At 39.5% G+C, this 24,328-nt stretch overlaps 2 protein-coding genes across 2 annotated transcripts; both read right to left on the bottom strand.

Moving 5' to 3' along the window:
* Window positions 1-4: 4 nt before the first annotated feature.
* Window positions 5-8,225, bottom strand: LOC123771304 (peritrophin-48). The gene is made up of 3 exons (XM_045763789.2): window positions 8,071-8,225; window positions 1,217-3,651; window positions 5-1,150 (listed from the first exon to the last, which is right to left on the bottom strand). Exons 1-2 carry the CDS (start codon window positions 8,128-8,130, stop codon window positions 2,845-2,847), a joined length of 867 nt encoding a protein of 288 aa, XP_045619745.1. The 5' UTR covers window positions 8,131-8,225; the 3' UTR covers window positions 5-1,150; window positions 1,217-2,844.
* Window positions 8,226-23,175: 14,950 nt separating this feature from the next.
* On the bottom strand, window positions 23,176-24,116 carry LOC138352561 (uncharacterized). Its single transcript, XM_069305051.1, has 2 exons — window positions 23,788-24,116; window positions 23,176-23,555 (listed from the first exon to the last, which is right to left on the bottom strand). Exons 1-2 carry the CDS (start codon window positions 24,104-24,106, stop codon window positions 23,449-23,451), a joined length of 426 nt encoding a protein of 141 aa, XP_069161152.1. The 5' UTR covers window positions 24,107-24,116; the 3' UTR covers window positions 23,176-23,448.
* Window positions 24,117-24,328: the final 212 nt, after the last annotated feature.

Here is a 24,328-nt window from a genome sequence, read left to right as displayed (position 1 = left end):
GGAATTTCCTTAAGTTCTTTCGTATATTAAATACATCTTCAGAAGGAATGTTTACAAGTCAATAAGTTTTGGACATATATAGACAGGAGAGAGAGAGAGGTAAAGTGAAGTGAGGTACAATGACAAATATATGAATGGGAATTGGGTAGATATAAAATAAGAAGGGCAGAAGGCCTATTAGCCAGAGGTAGCTCCTATTTATACCCACTACAGGTTTAGGGCCCACAAAATAAGAGCTGCATCAATAGGCCCATACATGGATAATAATAACATCAGATAGTAAATATTGACAATGAATTAGTGAGACAAATGTGCATCAATGATCCTACTCAAATCGCCCTTTAACTGATCTCTCAAAAATGGATCTAAATTATATAAACAACTGCTAATATTCAAATTACATGATTTTGCAATCTGTATTAAAGCAGATTCAATTATATTCCTATTGAAAATGCTTTTTTTCAGTTCGTTATTGAAAAAGCCATCTCCCAATCAATTTGATGAGAATTTTCTGACAAATTAACAAACAAAACATTAGACAATTGGTCATGTCTTACAGAATATTTATGTTGCGAAATTCTACATTTCAAATCTTTAGATGTTTACCCAACATAGAACTTATTACAGTCTTTACAAGGTATTTTATAAATGCCACAATTATCACTATGAGGACTGTTTCTAACTAATAGATTTCGAACAGTATTTTCATAATTAAACAATACATGTATATCAAAAAGTTTCAAGGCCTTGGCATTATTTTCAAACCCAGAAAAATATGGTAAACATAACACATTCCTTGGGCGAATTTTCTCACTGCATATATTATTATAATATGTACGACGTGCTTTGCTACGTCAAACGTCAAAAAAAAAACTCAGTGGATAACAAAGCTTGAGACCAATATAATCAATATTCTTAAACTCTTCATCTAAGAGTTCTGGACTAACAACCCAAAGAGCTCTTAGATACATAGAGGAAAAAATGGATTGTTTTACATTGTATCTATGCCCTGGGAAAAAAATGAACATAAGATAAATTATTCGTAGGCTTTCTTTCTGTGTTTACGCATATAAGGTATTACACACAGAAATCACAATAGCGTGATGCATCAAATGAACAAATCCACAAGGTCCGTGACGAGGATTCGAACCTGCGTCCGAGAGCATCCCAGTCGATTAAGGCAGCGTCTGGGATGCTCTCGGACGCAGGTTCTAACCCTCGTCACGGCCCTTTTGGATTTGTTCATATAAGGTATATGCTTAAAAATATATATATGCAAGAAGGTTTCTTAAGGATCTTGGTTCCAGGCTCATTGACACTACAAGATCTCCTAAACTGGCAAGCTTTCTCTTCCAGCGCCTCTGTGAAGAGATCCAGACGGGAAAAGCCCGCTGCGTCCTCGGTTCCTGCCCGGCGTCGGAGGACTTCGAAAAAATCTACAGCATCTAGGAAACAAACTTCCTCTTATATCCCTCTTAATGTTCACTTTTTTTTAAACAATCAGATATGTAAGTGTATAACCATGTATAATAAAGTGTACAACATAAAAAAGGGGGGTGGTGGGAGAAGTGAACACTCATACGTATTCAAAGATATATGGCAAGTATTTTTCTGAATGTCCTGTGTTCCCTTCTTTGAGGCTGTGGGTCCTTACCATTGCACCAGAGGTGGTACCCCTTTATATGTATATATATATATATATATATATATATATATATATATATATATATATATATATATATATATATATATATATATATATATATATATATATATATATATATATATATATATATATATATATATTGGTGTATACTGGCAGCAGGTTTTCTTTCAAACATGTTTCATTGAATATGACTGCATATTCTGTGTTTATTATTTTCTGGTTTAGGGCTTCTATCGCTCTAACTATTTTCTTAGCATCAGGGCTTAATTGAAATAGGAGTTCTCCAAAACTCATTTTCGTACTTTTGAGGTGAAGAAAAGAAGTGATTTACTATAGAGTGTATTACACTTATTTATATAATTTGCACAACGTTTCGAACCTCCATGGTTCATTCTCAAGTGAACAGATCTTACAATACTAGTTGATTTTATACCCGGTGATAATAAGCCTTCTGCAACCTCTATGTTTCACCTCACATTTATCCCTTATGTATCCCCCCATGTTTTCACCTTTATTGTATTATCACCTGACCCAGTGCGGGTATAAAATCAACTAGTATTGTAAGATCTGTTCACTTGAGAATGAACCATGGAGGTTCGAAACGTTGTGCAAATTATATAAATAAGTGTAATACACTCTATAGTAAATCACTTCTTTTCTTCACCTCAAAAGTATGAAAATGAGTTTTGGAGAACTCCTATTTCAATTAAGCCCTGATGCTAAGAAAATAGTTAGAGCGATAGAAGCCCTAAACCAGAAAATAATAAACACAGAATATGCGGTCATATTCAATGAAATATATATATATATATATATATATATATATATATATATATATATATATATATATATATATATATATATATATATATATATATATATAACAATTATATATATAGATAAATGGATAGGGGTGCCACCTCTGATGTAATTGTGGAGACCCTTGGCCGCGAAGAAGAGAATAAACTGCATTTAAAGTAAACCTTGCAGACTCACCCTGAACATTAGTATTTTTTTCTTCTACCACCTTTGAATTTTTCATTCATTATTTTATTATTAAATTTATTACGTTGTATTACAGCTTAGACACTACATACATGGCAAACACTGTTCAAAAGCCTCCTCGAGGTGTGTATGGGGTGCATATGGGGAGTGTGACCACGATAATAGTTGAACTATTACTCCCCTGGATCTGGATATGGACAGTTAGCTCCAGTAACACAGAGGCCTGTGTCCGGGTGGTAGTATTGTCCGCTGGAACAACTAGAAGCTGTAACGACCTGGCCCATGTTAGAAGAACTGCAGTGATAGTAGTGCGGGTCGCATCTTTGTGGACACTTCGCGTGGTTACCAAGCACTTCGCAGGTGTATCTGTCGATGCATCCGTCCGGTCCCACAACGTTGGTACAGTAAGTAAGGCATGGAGCCGTGTCAGAACATGTCCCGCTGATAAGATCAAAATTTCCACTCACACATTCAGTGGAATACTCTGGGATGCCAATCTCGCTACAGAAGAAATATCGCTTGCAGTTCGTAGGATCTATTACACCTCCATATAAATCACTTTCTGAACAGTATGGTTTACAGCTGCAGCACTTCGACTCATCTGACTGACAATGAGATCCATCAAAGAACTGGTTGTCATTAGGACATGAATGTTGACCTTTTGAACCACAGTCATAGTAAATTTTACAGTCATAGCGGTCAGAAAAGTATGGCGGGGGTTCAGGGCTGTCAGGGCACTCGTAAGAACAGGTGCTGCAGATGTTGCTACATGTGTCTCCAACAACACATTTACTCTCGGCACTGTCAAACACCATGCCGTCGTCACAGGGGAAGGCTTCTGCAGTAGGTTCTTCACCCACACAGAAGTAAAATTGACGACAGTTTGTGGGATCAGGCACCATGTGACCATCAGCGACGCCAGAACAGTCTGCTGCTGGACAACTTTCAGTTTTACTGGTGTGCACGAGCTCAGGTGATACCTGCAGACATAGACAATTACTTCAAGGGCTATTTTAAATCCTTAAGCAAACACAAAATTACACACGAAAAAGCTCTTTAACTCGATTTTTGGATATTTTTCAAACACAAAATTGCCATTGTTTTAAATCATATATCCAACCTGTTAACAAGTGAACATATTCTGTATTAGAAAAAAAAGTATATGATAATAATAAACATAAACATGCGAGTGGTGGACGGCTGTGACGGTTGGGCTCCTCTGAGAAAGATATCAACATTTTATTGCACTTCAACATTAAATTTTTAATTTTTTATTTTTATTAACAATCATAAGTATACACAGCAATGTGCTGCTACTCCATTCTATATGAAAGATTATACAGTGTAGATAAATACTAGCTATGAGTTCATCTAATATTCCCATCTCACAGGATGGTTAGTCATACAAGGAATCAGGGGAGCAATTACCTGCCTCAGTACAAAAACAAATCAACTTTGACTAAACAATTAGCTATAAATTCAACTAATATTAAAATGGATATGAATTTTGTTGTAATATATATTAGGGAGAGCAAAAATAATGAAAGTTTAAACAGTTCAAAGACAAAAGTTATAACAGTTCAAACACTGTAAAACTTGAGATACGAAATGAGAGAAGAAACACATATTGGCACCGGCCAAGAACATGTGGGTATTAATAGTGATGGTGACTACAGGAGTTGCTGACGACCAAGAACATGCAGGTAATAATAGTTCTCTCTTCTGTCATGTTAGGAATTCTAATCATCCCATTGATTAAATTTCCTCCAAAATAAACTTTCCTGCCTCTACTCTACACAGACGCCGTCTTGTTGACTCTGCTCTGACACACTACCCAACGTACCGAACATGAACTTGAGTCCTGGCTCTGTTGCTGTGGACTCTTCCCTTTCTCAGCATAAACTCAAATGCTCTAAACTTTCTAACAAACGTGACCTAACATAAGCTTACCCTTCCATTTATCTTTCCTTCTCTTTCCTTCTTTCTGTTCTTTCCTTTGTTTTCTGTCACGATCGCTTACTTTTTCCTATCCCCTTCTTATTCCTATTACTATCTGTAATACTACTATTACTATCTGTAATACTACTATTACTATCTGTATATTACTATGTGTAAATATCCCCATCTTATTGGGTGGGTATAAATAGGAGCTGCCTCGTATGGGCCAGTAGGCCTTCTGTAGTTACCTTTGTTCTTATGTTCTTATTCCTATTACTTCCTCTTTATTACACCACACCTTTCGTTCCTTTTGCCTTGCTCTTTCTTCCTCCAAGATTTTCTTCTCCTCACCTCTCTCTCTCTTGCCTATTTATTGCCTCGACACCTTTCCTCATCACGTACCACTTACGGGTACTCCATACACAGTTTCAAGTGTAGATATGATAGAGCCCAATAGGCTCAGGAACCTGTACACCAGTTGATTGGGAGTTGAGAGGCGGGACCAAAGAACCAGAGCTCAACCCCCGCAAACACAACTAGGAGAGTACAACTAGGTGAGTACACCAGTACTGTCACACCAGTACTGTCACACCAGTACTGTCACACCAGTACTGTCACACCCTGCTGTCACACGAGTACTTTCCCGTTTCCTTCACGAATCTCATCGATATACGCCGAGGAGGACTGGCTGGCGGTGTCTATGAAGAACTTCCCCACAGCCCAATATAATTGGAGGGCGATGATAGTGTGTTTATCGCCGACATTTCTGGGTAATTAACCCGAGCTGTGTATTGCTTGATTACACAAGTTGATCCATCGCTGCCTGGTCTCTGGTCCGTCAGTCATGACCTCTAATTCTCTTTCACAAGAGAGAGAAAGTGATTTGCAAGTAGTAAGTAATTATCAAAAGAAGGCACCAAACCGGGAAGGCAATGTAGCACCATCAAATGTGTGGAATAATCAGAAGGTGCTAAATATCACCAAGGATGCCAATACGAGAACAGTAACGCATAAGGCGAACGATGTCAAAAGTATCCGATTCACCAAGAAATCTATCGAGGGACAATTGACCGCGAGAGACGGTGGGAAAGCAAGACACACGCTCGTCCTGGAAGTCAGGACATTCAACAAGAATGTGCACCGTAAGAGAAATAATGCAATTAAGACAAAAAGGAGCAGGGCGGCACTCCATTAAGTGACCGTGAGTTAAACGTGTATGGCTAATACGTAACCTAGCCAGAGCCGTTTCCCACCGCCGGTTACGGTGTTAGGAGGAAAGCCACAGAGACACACGACTCTTAAGAGTACGTAGTTTGTTACCAGTAACAGAAGACCAACAACCCTGCCAACGGACAAGGATGAAGGAATGAATAACTGGGCAACAGTTGGAATAAGGAATACCTTTATGGGAGATGGGACAAGTGCGGATAGTCTCCTTAGCGGCAGCATCCGCACGCTCATTTAAAGAGACACCAACATGGCTGGGAACCCAACATAACTCTACCGACATAAATTTACTGGAGATAAGAAACAGCCAATGTTGAATCTCGATGACCACCGGATGGACAGGATTAAAGGACCCGAGAGCCATGAGGGCACTACGAGAGTCAACTACAACCACAAAGGAAGATTGACAACGAGAGAGCAGGAGATGAAGAGCATAGAGAATAGCATAAAGTTCTGCCATGAAGATGCTAGTCTCCGGAGGAAGGCGACACATATAGGTGTGGTCAGGAAACACAACAGAGTAGCCAACACCGTCCGCAGACTTAGACCCATCGGTGAAGATGGGAACGGAGTGGGAGTGTGAAGAAAAGTGCTCAAGGAAAAGGCGTTTCAGAACTGCAGGAGGGGGTAAAAGCTTTAGCGATGCGGATCAGGGAAGTACAAAATTTGGGAAAGGGGACCCTCCACGGGGGCAAGGAGGGAACAACACGAGGAGAAACATTAGTAAGACGAACCGAAAGAGAATCTTGTAAGCGAGACAAACGGACAGAAAGAGGAAAGTGGTGAAAAGGAACAGAAACTGCAGGAGGGGTAAAAGTTAAAGCACGACAGAGGCGAGAGTGAGGATGCTGTAAGGACCGTGCAAGATAGCGAAGTGATTTGCAAGTAATGTTTTTATGAAGACTACGAGGTTCAGTGGGCATGTCCACACTATACACGGTGGGTGTATCTGTCCACACTCCTTCATAATGCCAGCATAACGCCTTGATTGCACCATAACAATACATCGAATAAATAATAATGATGAAATTTAGGACACGGAAAAACAACTGTTTGCATCTGTGGTCGAGAGAGTAGCGAGTGAGTTATTCATTTATCAACCATAGTTTTCCACTTAGTGAGCTTTATTATAATAGGAGGCACATTGGCTAAATGATCTCAACGCTAATTTGGTTTCCATCTACATATAATTTACAAGTGTGTGTCTGACTTAGTGAAGGTCTCACCTGCACATCATTAGGGTCTGAGTAGATGTGTAGCATTTCTATGTTTCAAGAATATATATGCTAATATGTGAGCCCTCAGATGATGATTTTTGTCGGTATTGGTGACTAGAATTTTCTTTACTACGCAGGAACTGAGACGAGTAGAGGAATATGTTCATTCGTGTCAATAAAGTAATGTAATATGTAATCAAATTAATCACATAATTAAACTAAAACGAACTATAGATGTTGCTTAATCTCAGCTAATCCACAGCATTTGCACCGAAAAGTATTTAAAAATACGAACAAAATGGTTGTAACATATAATAAGGATGTATGAAGGAAACTATGGGAAGGAAAAATCCTGTTAATAAGAATTAGAAGTTGTCCGTTCATGCGTAAAAAAAGCAAGTTTATTTACTTTCTTTTTCTAAAATTGTCAGTAATTTATTTAAAAACAGTCGATGAAATTAAGCATAAATTCTAAGCTTAAGGAGCTGGGGAAGCTTTCAAGGTTACTTTCAGGCAGAACTCATGAGTGGATGGAATAATTTCATCTCCTTTCAGAACATATTTTAGAAATTGTATTCATAATTGTTTTTTAAATACCAGAAAAAATTCTTGTTTTATATTTAGGCCACAACATCATCCAAGGTTAATGTGAAGCATCAGTGAAACATTCCCAGGCTAAGATATATGTAAAGTTGAGAAGGCAAACGAGGGTAGAGATCATCATGTGGTGAGGACAGATTGTTAAGTCACATTGCAGACGAGGAGTCACAGTAACGTGGCTGAAATATGTTGACCAAACTACACACTAGAAAATGAAGGGACGACGACATTTCGGTCCGTCCTGGATCATTCTCAAGTAGATAGGGAATGAGTCCCAATCACATTGAGTCACATTAATCTGAACTTTGTTTTCCCTCACTCACACAACCTCTTTCATTACTTGCTCAACACCTGATCTGCGTTTTTCTCAAATTTCTGTTATATTCTTTCCGGTTGAGTAAGTGTGCTGGGACTCACCAGGCAGAGAACCAGGACCACGGGCAGTGTGAGGACCCTGAGGGAGGTGGAGGCGGCCATGACAGCGTCGGGAGGGTAATGCCTGGCTCCTCCGGCAGGTGGCGGCCGTGTGACCAAGTGGACGGGTGTCTCTGGCAGGTATATCAGCTGCTGTATCTTGCACGGTATATATATACACCCACACAACCCCCGGCGGCGTCTATCTCCGGCTGGGCCACTCTATGGCGCATTAACATTGAATAACAGCCAACTACATTGAAGGGGAAATCCATATTATTTGTGAATGTAGAAGAGTAAGGAAGGAGGGAGAGAAAGAGAGCGGGAGAGGGATGGAGACATGTTGAAACTTTGGATTGTGACACTGAGGTGTTGCACTTCTTATATCACGGAAGTGTTGCAGCACTGAGGTGTTGCAACATTGACTTGTAACACTGAAGTGTCGAAACAGTTCTTCAGGAATAAATTCTCTTCAAGAGTTGTGGGTCTCTGAGGTAACTGGGACAAAGCCGCTCCGCCCGGCAGGTTTTCTCACACTCCTTAATATTTAGCCCAACCACCTGAGGTGGACGGGAGAGCAACGGTCTCACTTCATGCAGGTTGGTGTTCATTCCCTGACCGTGCAAGTGGTTGGGCACCATTCTTTCCTATTTGCCTTGCTTCTTGCACTGAAATGTGTACGTCTCCAAACATGATACATTAATTGTAAGGGACTCTTTATCATCCTTATTTGCTCTCAACTCTTTAAGACATAACTGTAACATGCTCGTGTCTGAAGCCAGACACAAATACAACAAAATTATTAATGATGGTAACAGAGTCCATTTCATGTGGACTACATCTCATGTTGGCCTCCACATGCATGAGAGAGATGATGAGTTAGCCAAAGAATCTGCCTTTAAAGGAGAAATTGAGTATAACCTTGGATTGTCAATAAGCAATCTGAGAGCAGCAGTACACCAAGAACTTCAACAAAATCTTGTAGATCTGACGCAAAGTGAAATCGACACCAGTAATTCCATCTATCAATATACTATCTTACAAGAGGAGCCACACATTTATGGAATATCCAATAAAAGCAGCAGACTTCTAGATGATACAACTGCTCGGCTTAGACTCAGTTACAGGTATCATTGGGAATTTTCATTATCTGCTGATGTAGACCTGACCAAATCTAAACTGTGTCAACAAAGATATTCGCACACCCTCCGTCACTATGTGATGGAGTGCGAAAAAATATGTGAATTCAGAGACAATTTTATAACAAATGTTCAAGAGATGTGTAAATATTTCATTCATAATGATCTGCTACAAGAAATCTTACGCAAATATCCCCAGTTTGCTAACTGTAGATAATAAATGAGTTATTGTAACCTATCCACCGCTGCCCACTGGATGGGGGGCGGTGTGCAGAATAAACATATGAATTGTGACACTAGCTCTCCCCATATGTCAGTTGCTTAATTTAGAAACAGTACTTGTGGTCGGTCTCGAACTTATTGTTGATGTGACGATATCCAATGAATGTTGTAACTAGGTCATCAAGATTGTAAGTTGTTTAGCTAAATGAATTGTGGGGTTCAGTCCCTGAGTCCATTATGTGCCTCTTTAACACTTTCCACTAATGCCCACAGCATGGGTACGGGCTGCATAATAAATAAACTAGACTAAATAACTAATCCCACGTACCATCCCAAATCCTTATCCTGATCCCTTTCAAGTGCTATATAGTCTTTATGGAGCTTGGTGGTTTCTCATGATAATTCCCTCCCTCTCTCACTAATGCTTATTTGCTATTCCGTGTAATGTGAACTGCTGATTAATAGACGCGAGAAGAGTCAGTATAAAATAACTAGAGAGTTCTTCACTAAGACTGTTGTGTAAACTCCATACTGGGGTGCCTCTCTCTTGCGTAATTCAACATTCTGTGTAAGTTCTTGTTGCTACAATTATATCCCCATAATTAGGCAATGGTTAGACCGTTAGGGAACATGAACAATAAACAGGAAAGCCCAAACTAGCATATCAAACAAAGCGGCAGCATCCTGGGAAATGTGTCAGGTGCCGGACGACGGATTGCGTCCGTAGATACTTGGAGAAAATATTGAGTGACAATAATATTTTAAGAGGAATTATGTTAAGAAATAAATGCTGAAGATAATCTAATGGTATATGTAGAAGCTGAGCGGCTGACTCTATAGGCTGCTGTGAGTGTCACAGTGAAACACAAGAGTTGTGGAAGGTTCTCTCTGTACATTGGGAGGATTGCTTCGTTACCTTCATACAAACTCTCTTCTTTGCTTATGAACACCACATTGTTTGCTTGGAAACAGAATTGCACGATCAGAACGGGTACTTTTTATCACCTAGAGAGAGTGAAGCAATGGAGCGTCCTTGATTTTTGAGCGTGTTGCAGCAGACACAAATATTATGACTTCTAGACCTTTGGCAGTCTGAAAGGGGGAAACCAGACGAGAATCAATTGGTAATTGATTCTCATTGTAATTGAATCAATTCAGGTAATTGAATCAATTGAGGCAATAGATTGACGAACATATTGCCTACAAGGTGAGGTCCACAGTTGTGGAGATAAACCATGTGGTGGTGTGTATAACAGAGCCATGTGGCGGTGTGTATAACAAAACCATGTGGTGGTGTGTATAACAGAACCATGTGGCGGTGTGTATAACAGAACCATGTGGCGGTGTGTATAACAGAACCATGTGGTGGTGTGTATAACAGAACCATGTGGCGGTGTGTATAACAGAACCATGTGGCGGTGTGTATAACAGAACCATGTGGCGGTGTGTATGACAGAGCCATGTGGCGGTGTGTATGACAGAGCCATGTGGCGGTGTGTATGACAGAGCCATGTGGTGGTGTGTATGACAGAGCCAGTAGCGTACAGGGTCGTATTATTTGCACCTGACTGCTGAAGCCAAGTTGGCAGGACACGAGCGCCTTGTGTTGTGCTCTCAGAAGAAGAAGACGCAGGCTGGTACACGCCTACATCAATAACAGCGACCAATGTTGGTGAGAATTATCAAGTAGGAACAGAAGATTTGCAATCGATAAAATTTCACTTCCAATAACTTTCTCAAATTCAGATTTTCAACAAAAATTTTCAGCCGCATCACGATGCAACATAGATGGTCTCTAATATCACACATGGTAGGTTCTAATATCACACATGGTGGGTGCCAATATCACACATGGTGGGTGCCAATATCACAAAAGGTGGGTTCTAATATCACACATAGTGGGTTCCAATGTCACACTTGGTGGTTTCTAATATCACACATGGTGGGTTCTAATATCACAAAAGGTGAGTTCTAATATCACACTTGGTGGGTCTCTAATATCACACATGGTGGGTCTCTAATATCACACATGGTGGGTCTTTAATATCACACATGGTGGATCTCCAATATCACACATGGTGGGTCTCTAATATCATACATGGTGGGTCTCTAATATTACACATGTTGGGTCTCTAATATCATACATGGTGGGTTCTAATATCACAAAATGTGGTTTCTAATATCACACATGGGGGGTTCCAATATCACAAAAGGTGGGTTCTAATATCACACATAGTGGGTTCCAATGTCACACTTGGTGGGTTCTAATATCACACATGGTGGGTTCTAATATCACAAAAGGTGAGTTCTGATATCACACTTGGTGGGTCTCTAATATCACACATGGTGGGTCTCTAATATCACACATGGTGGGTCTCTAATATCACACATGGTGGGTCTCTTATATCACACATGGTGGGTCTCTTATATCACACATGGTGGGTCTCCAATATCACACATGGTGGGTCTCTAATATCATACATGATGGGCCTCTAATATCACACATGATGGGTCTCTTATATCACACATGGTGGGTCTCCAATATCACACATGGTGGGTCTCTAATATCACACTTGGTGGGTCTCTAATATCATACATGATGGGTCTCTAATATCACACATGGTGGGTCTCTAATATCATACATGATGGGTCTCTAATATCACACATGGTGGGTCTCTAATATCATACATGATGGGTCTCTAATATCACACTTGGTGGGTCTCTAATATCATACATGATGGGTCTCTAATATCACGCATGGTGGGTCTCTAATATCATACATCATGGGTCTCTAATATCACACATGATGGGTCTCTAATATCGCACATGGTGGGTCTCTAATATCATACATTGTGGGTTCTAATATCACAAAATGTGGTTTCTAATATCACACATGGTGGTTTCTAATATTACACATGGTGGGTTCCAATATCACAAAAGGTGAGTTCTAATATCACACCTAGTTTGTCTCTAATATCACACTTGGTGGGTCTCTAATATCTCACATGGTGGGTCTCTAATATCTCACTTGGTGGGTTCCAATATCACAAAAGGTGAGTTCTAATATCACACTTGGTGGGTCTCTAATATCTCACATGGTGGGGTTCTAATATCACACATGGTGGTTTCTACTATCACACATGGTGGGTTCTAATATCCCACATGATGGATCTCTAATATCATACATGATGGGGTTTCTAATATCACACATGGTGGGTCTCTAATATCATACATTATGGGTCTCTAATATTACACATGATGGGTCTCTAATATCATACATTGTGGGTTCTAATATCACAAAATGTGGTTTCTAATATCACACATGGTGGTTTCTAATATTACACATGGTGGGTTCCAATATCACAAAGGTGAGTTCTAATATCACACCTAGTTTGTCTCTAATATCACACTTGGTGGGTCTCTAATATCTCACATGGTGGGTCTCTAATATCTCACTTGGTGTGTTCCAGTGTCAAACTTGGCGGGGTTTAAATATCACACTCGGTGGGTTCTAATATTGTCGGAAACCCGACACCATATACTAATATTCAATACATTATGCAGATAATTATTGTTGCTGTTTTATAGTAACATTTAATACAATAGGCAGATAATATCGTTGATGGGTTGTATAAATAAATTAAATCATAGAAGATGCAGCAGAATTTTCCTCTCATAGAAAACGGGGGATATCATAGCAACGTCGCTATTAAATTCCCCAGCTATATTAATGAGAATTATTCTTAATACAACAGTTTTTGGATTGTAAACACCATAAAAACATTTCCCTTGAATCAACTTCATTATTAGCACCAAAATAGAGTAAATACAGACCCTCTATCCACTCTGATAAAACACATTTGTAGAACAAGGGATGCAGGCAGTGGGAGGAGGGCCTCAGTATTGTTGTTGTTATAGATTCAACTACTCGGAACAAGTTCCAAGTAGCACGGGCTATGGTGAGCCCGAAACTTACCTGGCACAGGAGCGGGGCAAGTAGCACGGGCTATGGTGAGCCCGTAACTTACCTGGCACAGGAGCGGGGCAAGTAGCGCAGGCCATGGTGAGCCCGTAGTGGATTTAACTGGCAAAAGAGCGGTTCTGAGACTGTGGGGCCTCAGTAGCTCACCATTTAATTTAACCTCAACAACGTCTCGAGTGGAGCAGAACAAGTTGCAAAATTTAGGAATTCTTTGACCTTAGATATTGGCCCTCGCAGAGCAAGCACTGGTTCATTTCTAACAGGTCTCTAATATCACACAAGGTGGGTCTCTAATATCTCACAAGGTTGGCCTCTAATATTTCACAAGGAGTCACTAATATTACACAAGGTGGGTCTCTAATATCACACTTTGTGGGTCTCTAATATCACACTAGGTGGGTCTCTAATATCTCACTTTGTGGGTCTCTAATATCACTCTTGGTGGGTCTCTAATATCACACTTTGTGGGTCTCTAATATCACACTAGGCGGGTCTCTAATATCTCACTTTGTGGGTCTCTAATATCACTCTTGGTGGGTCTCTAATATCACACTAGGTGGGTCTCTAATATCACACTTTGTGGGTCTCTAATATCACACTAGGCGGGTCTCTAATATCACACTTTGTGGGTCTCTAATATCACACTAGGTGGGTCTCTAATATCACACTTTGTGGGTCTCTAATATCACTCTTGGTGGGTCTCTAATATCACACTTTTGGGTCTCTAATATTACTTAGAATAAAATTAACTGCTCTCTGAAAAGATGAAGGTACTGTCTTTAATCCGAATGGCATACACTTGAAATTGTAAGTCCTAACACCAGGCGAAAAGGCAGTTTTTTTTCTCGGTCTTGCTATGTTGCTGGAATGGCCCAATACGCTGACTTGACGTCAAGTGTCCAGAAGTACTTAGCCGCGCCAAACTGATCTATGATTTCTTGAATTAGAGGCAGAGGATAAGCATCAGCTGTTGTCACTTCATTGAATTTATCGTAATCTACCCAAAACCTATAACTACCATTAGGGTTGCATACTAGCATTTCTGGGGGAGAGCCACAGGAATGGGCTTTCTTCTATGACGCCCTGTCTCACCATCCTCTTACTCTCCTCTTTAATAAGTTGTTTCGCCTCTTCTGGGAGTGTCCATTGACGTGTCTGGACCTGAAGATTGTCACCTGTTGGAATAGTACTCACCTAGTTGTGCTTGCGCGGGTTGAGCTTTGGCTCAATCCCCAATGGTCCCGCCTCTCAACCGTCAATTAACTGGTGTACAGATTCCTGAGCCTACTGGGCTCTATCATATCTACATTTGAAACTGTGTATGGAGTCTGCCTCCACTACATCACTTCCTAGTGCATTCCATTTGTTAACTACTCTGACACTGAAAAAAATCTTTCTAATGTCTCTGTGGCTCATTTGGGTACTAAGTTTCCACCTTTTTCCTCTTGTTCATGTTCTACCCGTGCTAAAGAGTTTGTCTTTGTCCACCCTGTCAATTCCCCTGAGAAGTTTTTAGGTGGTTATCATGTCTCCCCTTACTCTTCTGTTTTCCAGGGACGTGAGGTTCAGCTCCTTTAGCCTTTCCTCGTAGCTCATACCTCTCAGTTCCGGGACGAGTCTGGTGGCATACCACTGAATCTTCTCTAACTTTGTCTTGTTTTTAACTAGGTATGGACTCCAAGCTGGAGCTGCATATTCCAGGATTGGTCTGACATAAGTGGTATACAGGGTCCTGAACGATTCCTTACATAAGTTTCTAAAACAGTTCTTATTTTGGTCAGTCTAGCATATGCCGCTGATGATATCCTTTTGATGTGGGCCTCTGGGGACAGGTTCAGTGTGATATCAATCCCCAGATCTTTCTCTCTATTTCACTCTTGAAGGATTTCACCTCCCAGATGGTACCTTGTGTTCTGCCTTCTCCTCCCTTCGCCTAATTTCATTACTTTACACTTTCCTGAGTTGAACTTTAGTAGCCATTTTCTAGACCATTCCTCCAGCTTGTCCAGGTCGTCCTGTAGTCTCTGTCTATCTTCAGCTGTCTTGATTCTTCTCATAATCTTTGCATCATCAGCAAACATGGAGAGGAATGAGTTTATACCCTCTGGAAGATCGTTTACATATATTAGAAACAGGATGGATCCAAGTATAGAGCCCTGTGGGACTCCGCTGGTGACATCTCACCACTCTGATGTCTCCCCCCTCCCCCCTCACAGTTACTCGCTGTTTCCCGTGGCTTAGATACTCCCTTATCCACTGGAGCACCTTACCTTTTACTCCTGCTTGTTGCTCCAACTTTTGTAACAGCCTTTTATGGGGTACAGTGTCAAAGGCTTTCTGGCAGTCCAAGAAAATGCAGTCGGCCCACCCTTCTCTTTCTTGCCTAATTTTGTTTACTTGGTCATAGAATTCTGCTAAACCTGTGAGGCAGGATTTACCATCTCTGAATCCATGCTGGTGGTGTGTTACAAAGTTATTTCCCTCCAGATGCTCTACGAACCTTTTCCTCACGACCTTCTCCATCACCTTCAGACCAGAAGGACAGACATATGCAAATTTTATGCAAAGGGCATATGCAGACATACATATGCTGGTAATAAGAAAGGATTAGAATGCAGTTACCAACATCCCCAAAATTTTGTAAATATGCTTAGGAAAGGTCAGTGTCGATTTGGATCAACATGATGTAGGTTTTTCCATCCTGACATGTGCCAAACCTCACTCGAGGACAGAAAATGCTGTGACCTCAGCTGCCCATACTTTCACGTGAAAGGCTCAAAACGCTACGTAAAGAGTGGCAAACAGGATAATGAATTTGGAGGAAACTCGATAATTTTTTTATACCAAACCGAAAGAGAATTCAAAAGGAGGAGCATGGAGAGTGTATGGAACTAGATGCCAGACCCACTTGCATACCAGAATTACAGATACAATTACACACCAAAAGGGAACTACGACAGGCCTACAACAATCAGCACTGGTCAGAAACTCAATACGTCCAAGCATAATGGGCTTGCCGAAAAAGTCTCACAGTCCAACTATCCCTAATAGAGTAGCCTCATTCATCTTTGCCAACATACAAGGACTAAAAACAAGAACAAACAACAAAGTACAGTTCATAAATGGCCTCCTCACGGAGTCAAATGCAGTATTTGGAGCTTTCATAGAAACCCATGCAGGGGAATTGTTGGACAGTGAGATCTGGATTTCAGGATATAATCTATACAGGTGTGATAGGAAAATTAGGTCACATGGAGGAGTGGGTCTGTATATTAGGGAAGACCTTGTATGCTCGGAGCTCCTTAACGTTACAAATGAGGTGGTGGAGGTACTGGGATTAAAAATAGAGAAAATAAACTTAGTGATTATTCTAATATACAAACCGCCAGATGCAACGGCTGAGGAATTCACAGAACAGATAAGCAAATTAGAGAACAGCCTTGATAATTTGGAGAACCCGATACCGGATATTATCTTCCCAGGTGACTTCAACTTGCCTAGTCTCAGGTGGAAAATAGCAAACAATAATATTATACCAGGAAATCTATCGGGACCTAACCAACCACAGATTAGAGAACTACTTAGATTCTGTGACAAATTTTCACTCAACCAGCAGATATCAGAGCCAACTAGAAATTAAAATATTCTGGATCTGGTCTTTACGAACAATGAAGACATTATCAGGGACATTACGATATCAGATACCACATACTCAGATCACAAACTCATTGAACTGTAAACGACCATCAATACTCAGAATAGACCTAAAACGTTGATCAAGCGAGAGGGGCTATTCAGTAAATTAAATTTTAATAATAAAAGGATAGACTGAGAGATAATAAACAGGGAACTTACAAACATTCCATGGGGAACTGTTTTAAGTAATACAAGTCCTACAGAAGGAATAGAAAAACTGACCTCGGAAGCGTATCAAGTTTGTCTGAAACATGTTCCTTTGAGGAAAGCCAAAAAGAGATCCAACGTAGAAAGAGAACGCAGACGACACTATAAAAGAAGGAAAAAAAATAACGGAAATGCTTAAGCAGACAGGACTTTCCCATCCAAGAAGGAATAATTTAAATAGGGAGATTGAAGAAATCGAGCGGAAATTGAAACACTCATATCAAACTGAAGAAAGGCAGTTAGAGCAGAAAGCAATTCAGGAAAATAAAGCAATAGCAAATACTTCTTCACATATGCGAAATCAAAAGCAAAAACCACTGCCAGTATTGGACCTATTCTTACAAGTGAAGATTCATACACGGAGGATGACAAAGAAATTAGTGAAATCCTAAAAAGCAGTATGAGCACATGTTTAGCACTCCAATAAACAACGTGAAAGTGGAAGATCCAGACAATTTCTTTATGCGGGATATTCAAACCCCTGTAAATATAACTGATATAAACACGAGCGCACTAGACTTTGAAAGAGAAATTGAAAACAAGCCCAGGCACTCGGCTCCGGGTCCAGATTCATGGAATTCAATATTTATAAAGAAATGCAAAGTGCCGGTAGCATAGGCACTCAGTATAGTGTGGACGGAGAGCTTGGACATGGAGGAGATACCAGATGCGCTGAAAGCAGCAGACATAGCCTCTCTATATAAGGGAGAGAGCAGAGCATTGGCAAAGAATTATAGACCAGTTGCACTAACGTCGCACATAATAAAAGTATTTGAAAGAGTGATTAAGAGTCAGGTCACCAATTTCATGGAGACCAATGACCTTCACAACCCAGGCCAACATGGATTTCGAGCGGGAAGATCGTGCCTCTCACAGCTACTTGATCACTACGACAAAGTCACTGAGGCATTAGAAGAAAAACAGAATGCTGATGTGATATACACTGACTTAGCAAAGGCTTTCGATAAATGTGACCATGGAGTGATAGCACACAAAATAAAGTCAATGGGAATAACCGGTAAAGTAGGACGCTGGAGACTCAGTTTTCTGTCAAACAGGACTCAGCGAGTAACAGCCATACCATATAAAATCGAGTCCAAGCGCAGTTAAAAGCTCTGTACCTCAGGGTACAGTCCTTGCACCGCTGCTTTTCCTTATCCTCATATCAGATATAGACAAAAATACAAGTCACAGCTTCGTATCATCCTTTGCTAATGACACAAAAATCAGCATGAAAATTACCTTGGCTGAAGATATTGAAAAACTTCAAGCAGATATTAATAATGTTTTCGACTGGGCATCAGAAAATAACATGATGTTTAACAGTGATAAATTCCAGGTACTCAGGTACGGTAAAAATGAGGACCTTAAACATAATACAGAGTACAAAACACAATCAAATGTACCCATAGTAGGAAAACAGCATGTAAAAGATTTGAGAATAATAATGTCTGACGACCTAACGTTTAAGGAGCATAACCAAGCAAATATTGTGACAGCCAGAAAAATGATAGGATGGATTACGAGAACTTTCAAATCCAGGGATCCCATCACAATGGTTGTACTCTTCAAGTCACTTGTGTTGTCCTGTCTCGAGTACTACTCAATACTCCATTTCCCCTTCAGAGCAGGAGAGATTGCTGAAACAGAGAGGGAATAAAGAGAACATATACGGCACGCATAGACGAGATAAAACACCTAAATTATTGGGATAGTTTCAAAGCCCTCCAAATGTACTCACTAGAAAGAAGACGAGAGAGATATCAAATAATATAGATCAGATCAGATCAGATGTTTATTCAGGTAAGGTATATACATACAAGTGATGTTACATTAATGGATTGATATAAAGATAGAGCTAGTACATACAATGCCTAAAGCCACTATTACGCAATGCGTTTCGGGCAAGAAAAACATTAATATCTAGAACTTAATACTAATTGAGCATAAAGAATAAAAAGTGTTGAGAACAAATACAAATAAAGATAAAAAAAAAGGGGGAACATGACTGAAAAAGCAGCACAAATACAATAGGTTGACAAACAGTGTTGATTAAAAAAAAAGAAAATAACGGACATGGGTTGACAATAGAGGAGTGAGGTAGGTTACAGGGAATTTATTAGGTAGTGTTTAGTTTTTATCTTAAACTGGTTGAGAGAGGTACTGTCTTTAACATGGTTGGGAAGGTCATTCCACATTCTGGGCCCCTTGATTTGTAGAGCATTTCTGGTTTGATTAAGTCGTACTCTAGGAATATCAAAACTGTATTTATTTCTGGTGTGGTGCTCATGGGTTCTGTTACAACCTTCTATGAAGCTTTTGAGATCAGGATTGGCATTACAATTTAGCGTTTTGTATATGTATAGTACACATGAGAGAATGTGCAGTGACTTAATGTCTAACATATTCAGGGATTTGAATAGGGGTACCGAGTGATGTCTGGGGCCAGAATTGGATATTGTCCTAATAGCAGCTTTGTGTTGAGTAATTAGAGGACGTAAATGATTTTGGGTAGTAGAGCCCCAAGCACAAATACCATAGTTGAGATATGGATAGATAAGGGAGTAATAAAGAGTCACCAGGGCAGGGCGTGGTACATAATATCTGATCTTAGAAAGAATGCCCACAGTTTTTGAAACTTTTTTAGATATGTTTAGAATGTGTCCCTGGAAATTCAGCTTGTGGTCAATGAGAATGCCAAGGAATTTGCCAACTAATTTGTTACAAATTTGGGTATTGATTATTTTGAGATTTATTTGATTAGAGGATTTATTGCCAAACAGAATATAGAAAGTTTTGTCAATGTTAAGGGTGAGTTTGTTGGCAGTTAGCCACAGATGGACTTTATTTAGCTCAGTATTTACTGTGGCATTTAGAGCAAGGGGATCAGGACTGGAGTAAATGAAGGTTGTGTCGTCAGCAAATAGGATTGGTTTGAGGTGTTGGGAGGCATTTGGAAGGTCATTAATGTAGATGAGAAAGAGGAGAGGGCCAAGTATGCTGCCCTGGGGAACACCAATGTTGATGGGTAGGGTGGGAGAAATTGTATTATTCACAGAAACACATTGGAGCCTGTCAGTAAGGTAGGATTTGAGGTATTGTAGGGAGTGTCCTCTGACACCATAATGATGTAATTTAAGAAGAAGGTTTTGGTGGTTGACAGTATCGAAAGCTTTACGCAGGTCCACAAATAACCCAACAGGGAACTCATTTTTATCAAGAGCTGTATGAATCGAGTTAAGCATACTAATAAGTGCATCGTTAGTGCTTTTTTTGGGCCTGAAGCCATATTGGCAAGGGCTAAGTATATTGAGTTTGGCTAGATATGAGTAAAGCTGCTTATAGATTAGTTTTTCAAAATTTTTTGACAAGTTTGGCAGGATTGATATAGGTCTGTAGTTGTTAACATCTGTGAGATTACCACATTTGTGGACAGGCGTTACTCTCGCTTTTTTTAGAATATCTGGAAAGGTTTGGAGTTCAAGTGACTTGTTGAAGAGCAAAGCAATAGCAGGGGCTAAAGATCTGGAGGCTTTTTTGTAGATTAAAGTTGGTATCTCCTCAAGGGCACCAGACTTGGTTTTAAGGGAAAGGATTATCTCATTGACGTCAATGGAATTAATAGGCTTTAGGTACAGAGACTGGGGATAGTTCCCTGTCAGATAGTCCTTAATGTCAGTACTGGAAGATGGAATATCATTAGCAAGGGATGAACCAATGGAAGAGAAGAACCTATTGAACTCAATAGCAGAATCAGAGGCTGAAAGCTGACCATCGTTATTAGACAGGAGAGTCGGTTTGTTATTTAAAGACTTCTTTGATCCCAATATTTGTGAAATTGTTCTCCATGTTTGTTTAATGTTGCTCTTTATTTGGGTAAATTTATCTTCGTAGTACTTAGTTTTGGCTCGTCTAATTATCTTAGACAGCAATAATGAGTAATTCTTTGAGAATTCTTTGGAGACAATCCCTAACCTATACTTTTTCTCAAGGTCATGTTTTTTATTAATAGATTTAAGTATTTCCTTTGTAAGCCAGGGATTGTTAAGCCTTTTGGTTGTGACTTGTTTTGTAAGCATAGGACAGTGGGTATTATAAAGGCTAAGAGTTGTTTGTAGAAAAGATTGCACTGCTAGGTTGATGTCCCCTATGTTACCTAACTCGGACTCCCAGTTGACATTATCAGCAGCAGTTATAAAATTGTTTATAGCAGTTTCATTGTGCAGCCTAAAGCTTAACTCCCTTGTTTCTAGAGGTGGTTTGCTAATGTTAGTTAAGAGAAATGTGGGGTAATGGTCTGTAGTGCTATCGGTGATTATACCTGAAGTAAGCGGAGAGGTTATGTTGGTCCAGATGTGATCTAGAGTCGTGGCAGTGCTATCAGTGATTCTAGTAGGTCTAGTGATTAAGGGTATGAGGAAGCAGGAATTCATACAGTTGAGGAAGCTAACAGCAGTAGGGTGTTCTGGCTCGCAGAGGTCAATATTAAAGTCCCCTGCGATAATTAGGTGGTTTTTGTTCAGTCTGTTATCAAGTATTAGATTTCTAAGGTTTGAGTTGAATTCGGACACATCAGTGTTAGGAATTCTATAAACTGCACCCACAGACAGGATAGACTCGGCACCCTTGACTCTGAAGCTGGCGAAGATATACTCCCCATAGCAGTCTCTAGTTCTAATTTCTTTTAAGCATGTTAGTTCTTGGTGGTAGTAAAGAGCAGTGCCACCACCTCTCTGAAGTTGACGACAGTTGTGGATTGCTGAGTAGTTAGGCATGTTAAAGAGTTGAGTAGTATCATCTTTCAACCATGTTTCAGTAAGTATAATAAAAGAGAAATTGTTGTCAATAGCTTCAATCAAGGCACTAACATCATCGAAGTGTTTACCTAGGGATCTAACGTTCAAATTGATTACAGAGATATTGTGACTATGAGTTAATACATTGTTTACATCATGTGCTGCAAAATATCTGCAATTTAGATCATTAAAGTGATTATTGTCATAGATAGTGGATAAGAGGTTAAGTTCTGGGTCTATACTTGACTGCATAAAAAAAAGCTGATTGCCGGAAAAACAAGAAAAACAAAAAGAAATAAAAGTACACAATATTGTACCAAACAAACACAAAAGGGGCTTACAGGGGTACAATGGAGTAAGGGAGTATGGCTAGGCTAGGAAACCTAGGTAATGAATGAGATTAAAGAAAAAAACATATAAACATGGACTATACAAAACACAAGATATAGATATATAAAACAAAAATATAAACAGGACTAAGCAATACAAAAAAATTGAGCAAAAATTAAAAAAGAGGTAGATTGCTTACAGGTACTCTCAGGTACACTGTAAGTAACAATAGACAGAAAATATATGTCAATATAGAAAAGAATGTCACAATACAATAAGATAAGCAATTACATGAACAGATGAAAAACAAATCTGCTGTAAAAAATAGGAAGTAATTATAGCAAAACACAATATAATAATATAACAATACAATAAGAGCTTACAAAGTATTGAGTCTGCTAAATTAGAGAATAATTATGGCAGGACACAACAATAAATGCAAGCAAACAAGGAATTGAAACAATTAGAGGTAGAATTAAGGTCACTAGATAGCCATGGAGGATGCACAAGTTTGGCGGAGAGAACAAAAAATCAGTAGAGACTGTCAAGATGAATATATAAAAAAATTGACAAATGATAATTGTAAAGTAAAATAATCTTAAAGAAAATAAATTTTATTAAGCTTAGTTTTAACTTATAATTAGTAGGAACTTAATTAAAAGAACAAAAATGAGATCAATAATTGATTTCAATAAATGACATAGATCAATACAAATAACTTTAAATTTTAAATATAAATGGAATTAGGGTAAGATTAGATTTAAGAGTAAAATTTTACAATGAAACTGAGGTAGATGCTTGCATAAGTGCATGGAGACTTGATGGATTAATTAGGAAATTATATGAATAGGAGAACATCAGGTAAATGGTAAGGCAGAGACAGCACCTTAGACAAAGTTAGGTTAGGCTCAGGCACTGAAAGAGTTATTTTAAGTACTGGCATTGGTCGGGTTCAGGTTTTCAGATATACCACAATCACTTAAGAAGGCCAGGAGTTGTTGGTCACATTTTATTTCATATCTTTTTCCTGTAGCTTCTTTCTTCGCAATAATCGTACCATTCCTTGTGTAGCACTGCTTGATAAGACCAAGGTTTTGTTTGCGAACTTGGCGCAGCCTGTAGAGGAGGGATCTACGCTGCTTAGTAAGACACTCATTTATATAGAGGTTGGTTTTTTGCTTAGCAGCTGTTTGCATGAGGTCAAACTTCTCAGAGGGATTTGCAAGTTTAATGAGCATTCTCCTGTTACGGGGATTGTTTTTATCTATCCTAATAGCCGATTTGATTTGAACATTGACACTGATCTTTGAATTAATTAGGGTGTTGGCTATGTTACAGCAATCCTCACCTTGTTGTTCAGCAGGTAGATCAGTAGAGCTAATTATCAGGGAGTCATGAAGTTGTTGTTGCTCTTGGTCATCTTTGGAAGCCGCCTGGTGAGTCTGAAGGAGATTGATCAGTTTTTCCAGCTTTTTAAGGAGGTCACTTTGAGCTGTGAGGGTTTCTTCAGCCTGAATCTTACGTATTTCATCCATTGCAACATTTGCAACAGTTTGTACGTTGAGAATTTCTTGGTTGTTGTTCATCGACGATTTAAGGAGGCAGTCTATGGTATGTTGTTGTCGGGCGACTGTGTCTTGGAGGGCCAAAATAGCTTCTGATTGCATTTTCACAAGGTTGTGCAGGTTGTGCAGGTTGTGAAGGCTATACACGTGGAAGATACTGGAGGGCCAAGTACCAAATCTACACAGTAAAATAACAACGTACTGGAGTGAACGATATGGAAGAAAATGCAGAATAGAACCAGTGAAGAGCAGAGGTGCCATAGGCACAATCAGAGAACACTGTATAAACATCAGAGGTCCGCGGTTGTTCAACGTCCTCCTAGC

The sequence above is a fragment of the Procambarus clarkii genome, chromosome 54 (assembly GCF_040958095.1).
Source record: "Procambarus clarkii isolate CNS0578487 chromosome 54, FALCON_Pclarkii_2.0, whole genome shotgun sequence".
NCBI classification, from domain to species: domain Eukaryota; kingdom Metazoa; phylum Arthropoda; class Malacostraca; order Decapoda; family Cambaridae; genus Procambarus; species Procambarus clarkii.
Note: the sequence above shows the minus strand (reverse complement) of the source record. Positions and strands in the feature narration are given on the sequence as shown.

Coding starts and splice junctions, on each gene's coding strand:
- LOC123771304 (XM_045763789.2), bottom strand. CDS start 8,130: ATGGCCGCCTCCACCTCCCTCAGGGTCCTCACACTGCCCGTGGTCCTG. Junction 3,652..8,070: donor TGGTCCTGGTTCTCTGCCTG/GTGAGTCCCAGC, acceptor CTATGTCTGCAG/GTATCACCTGAGCTCGTGCA.
- LOC138352561 (XM_069305051.1), bottom strand. CDS start 24,106: ATGCAATCAGAAGCTATTTTGGCCCTCCAAGACACAGTCGCCCGACAA. Junction 23,556..23,787: donor TCTACCTGCTGAACAACAAG/GTGAGGATTGCT, acceptor CCTCCTCTACAG/GCTGCGCCAAGTTCGCAAAC.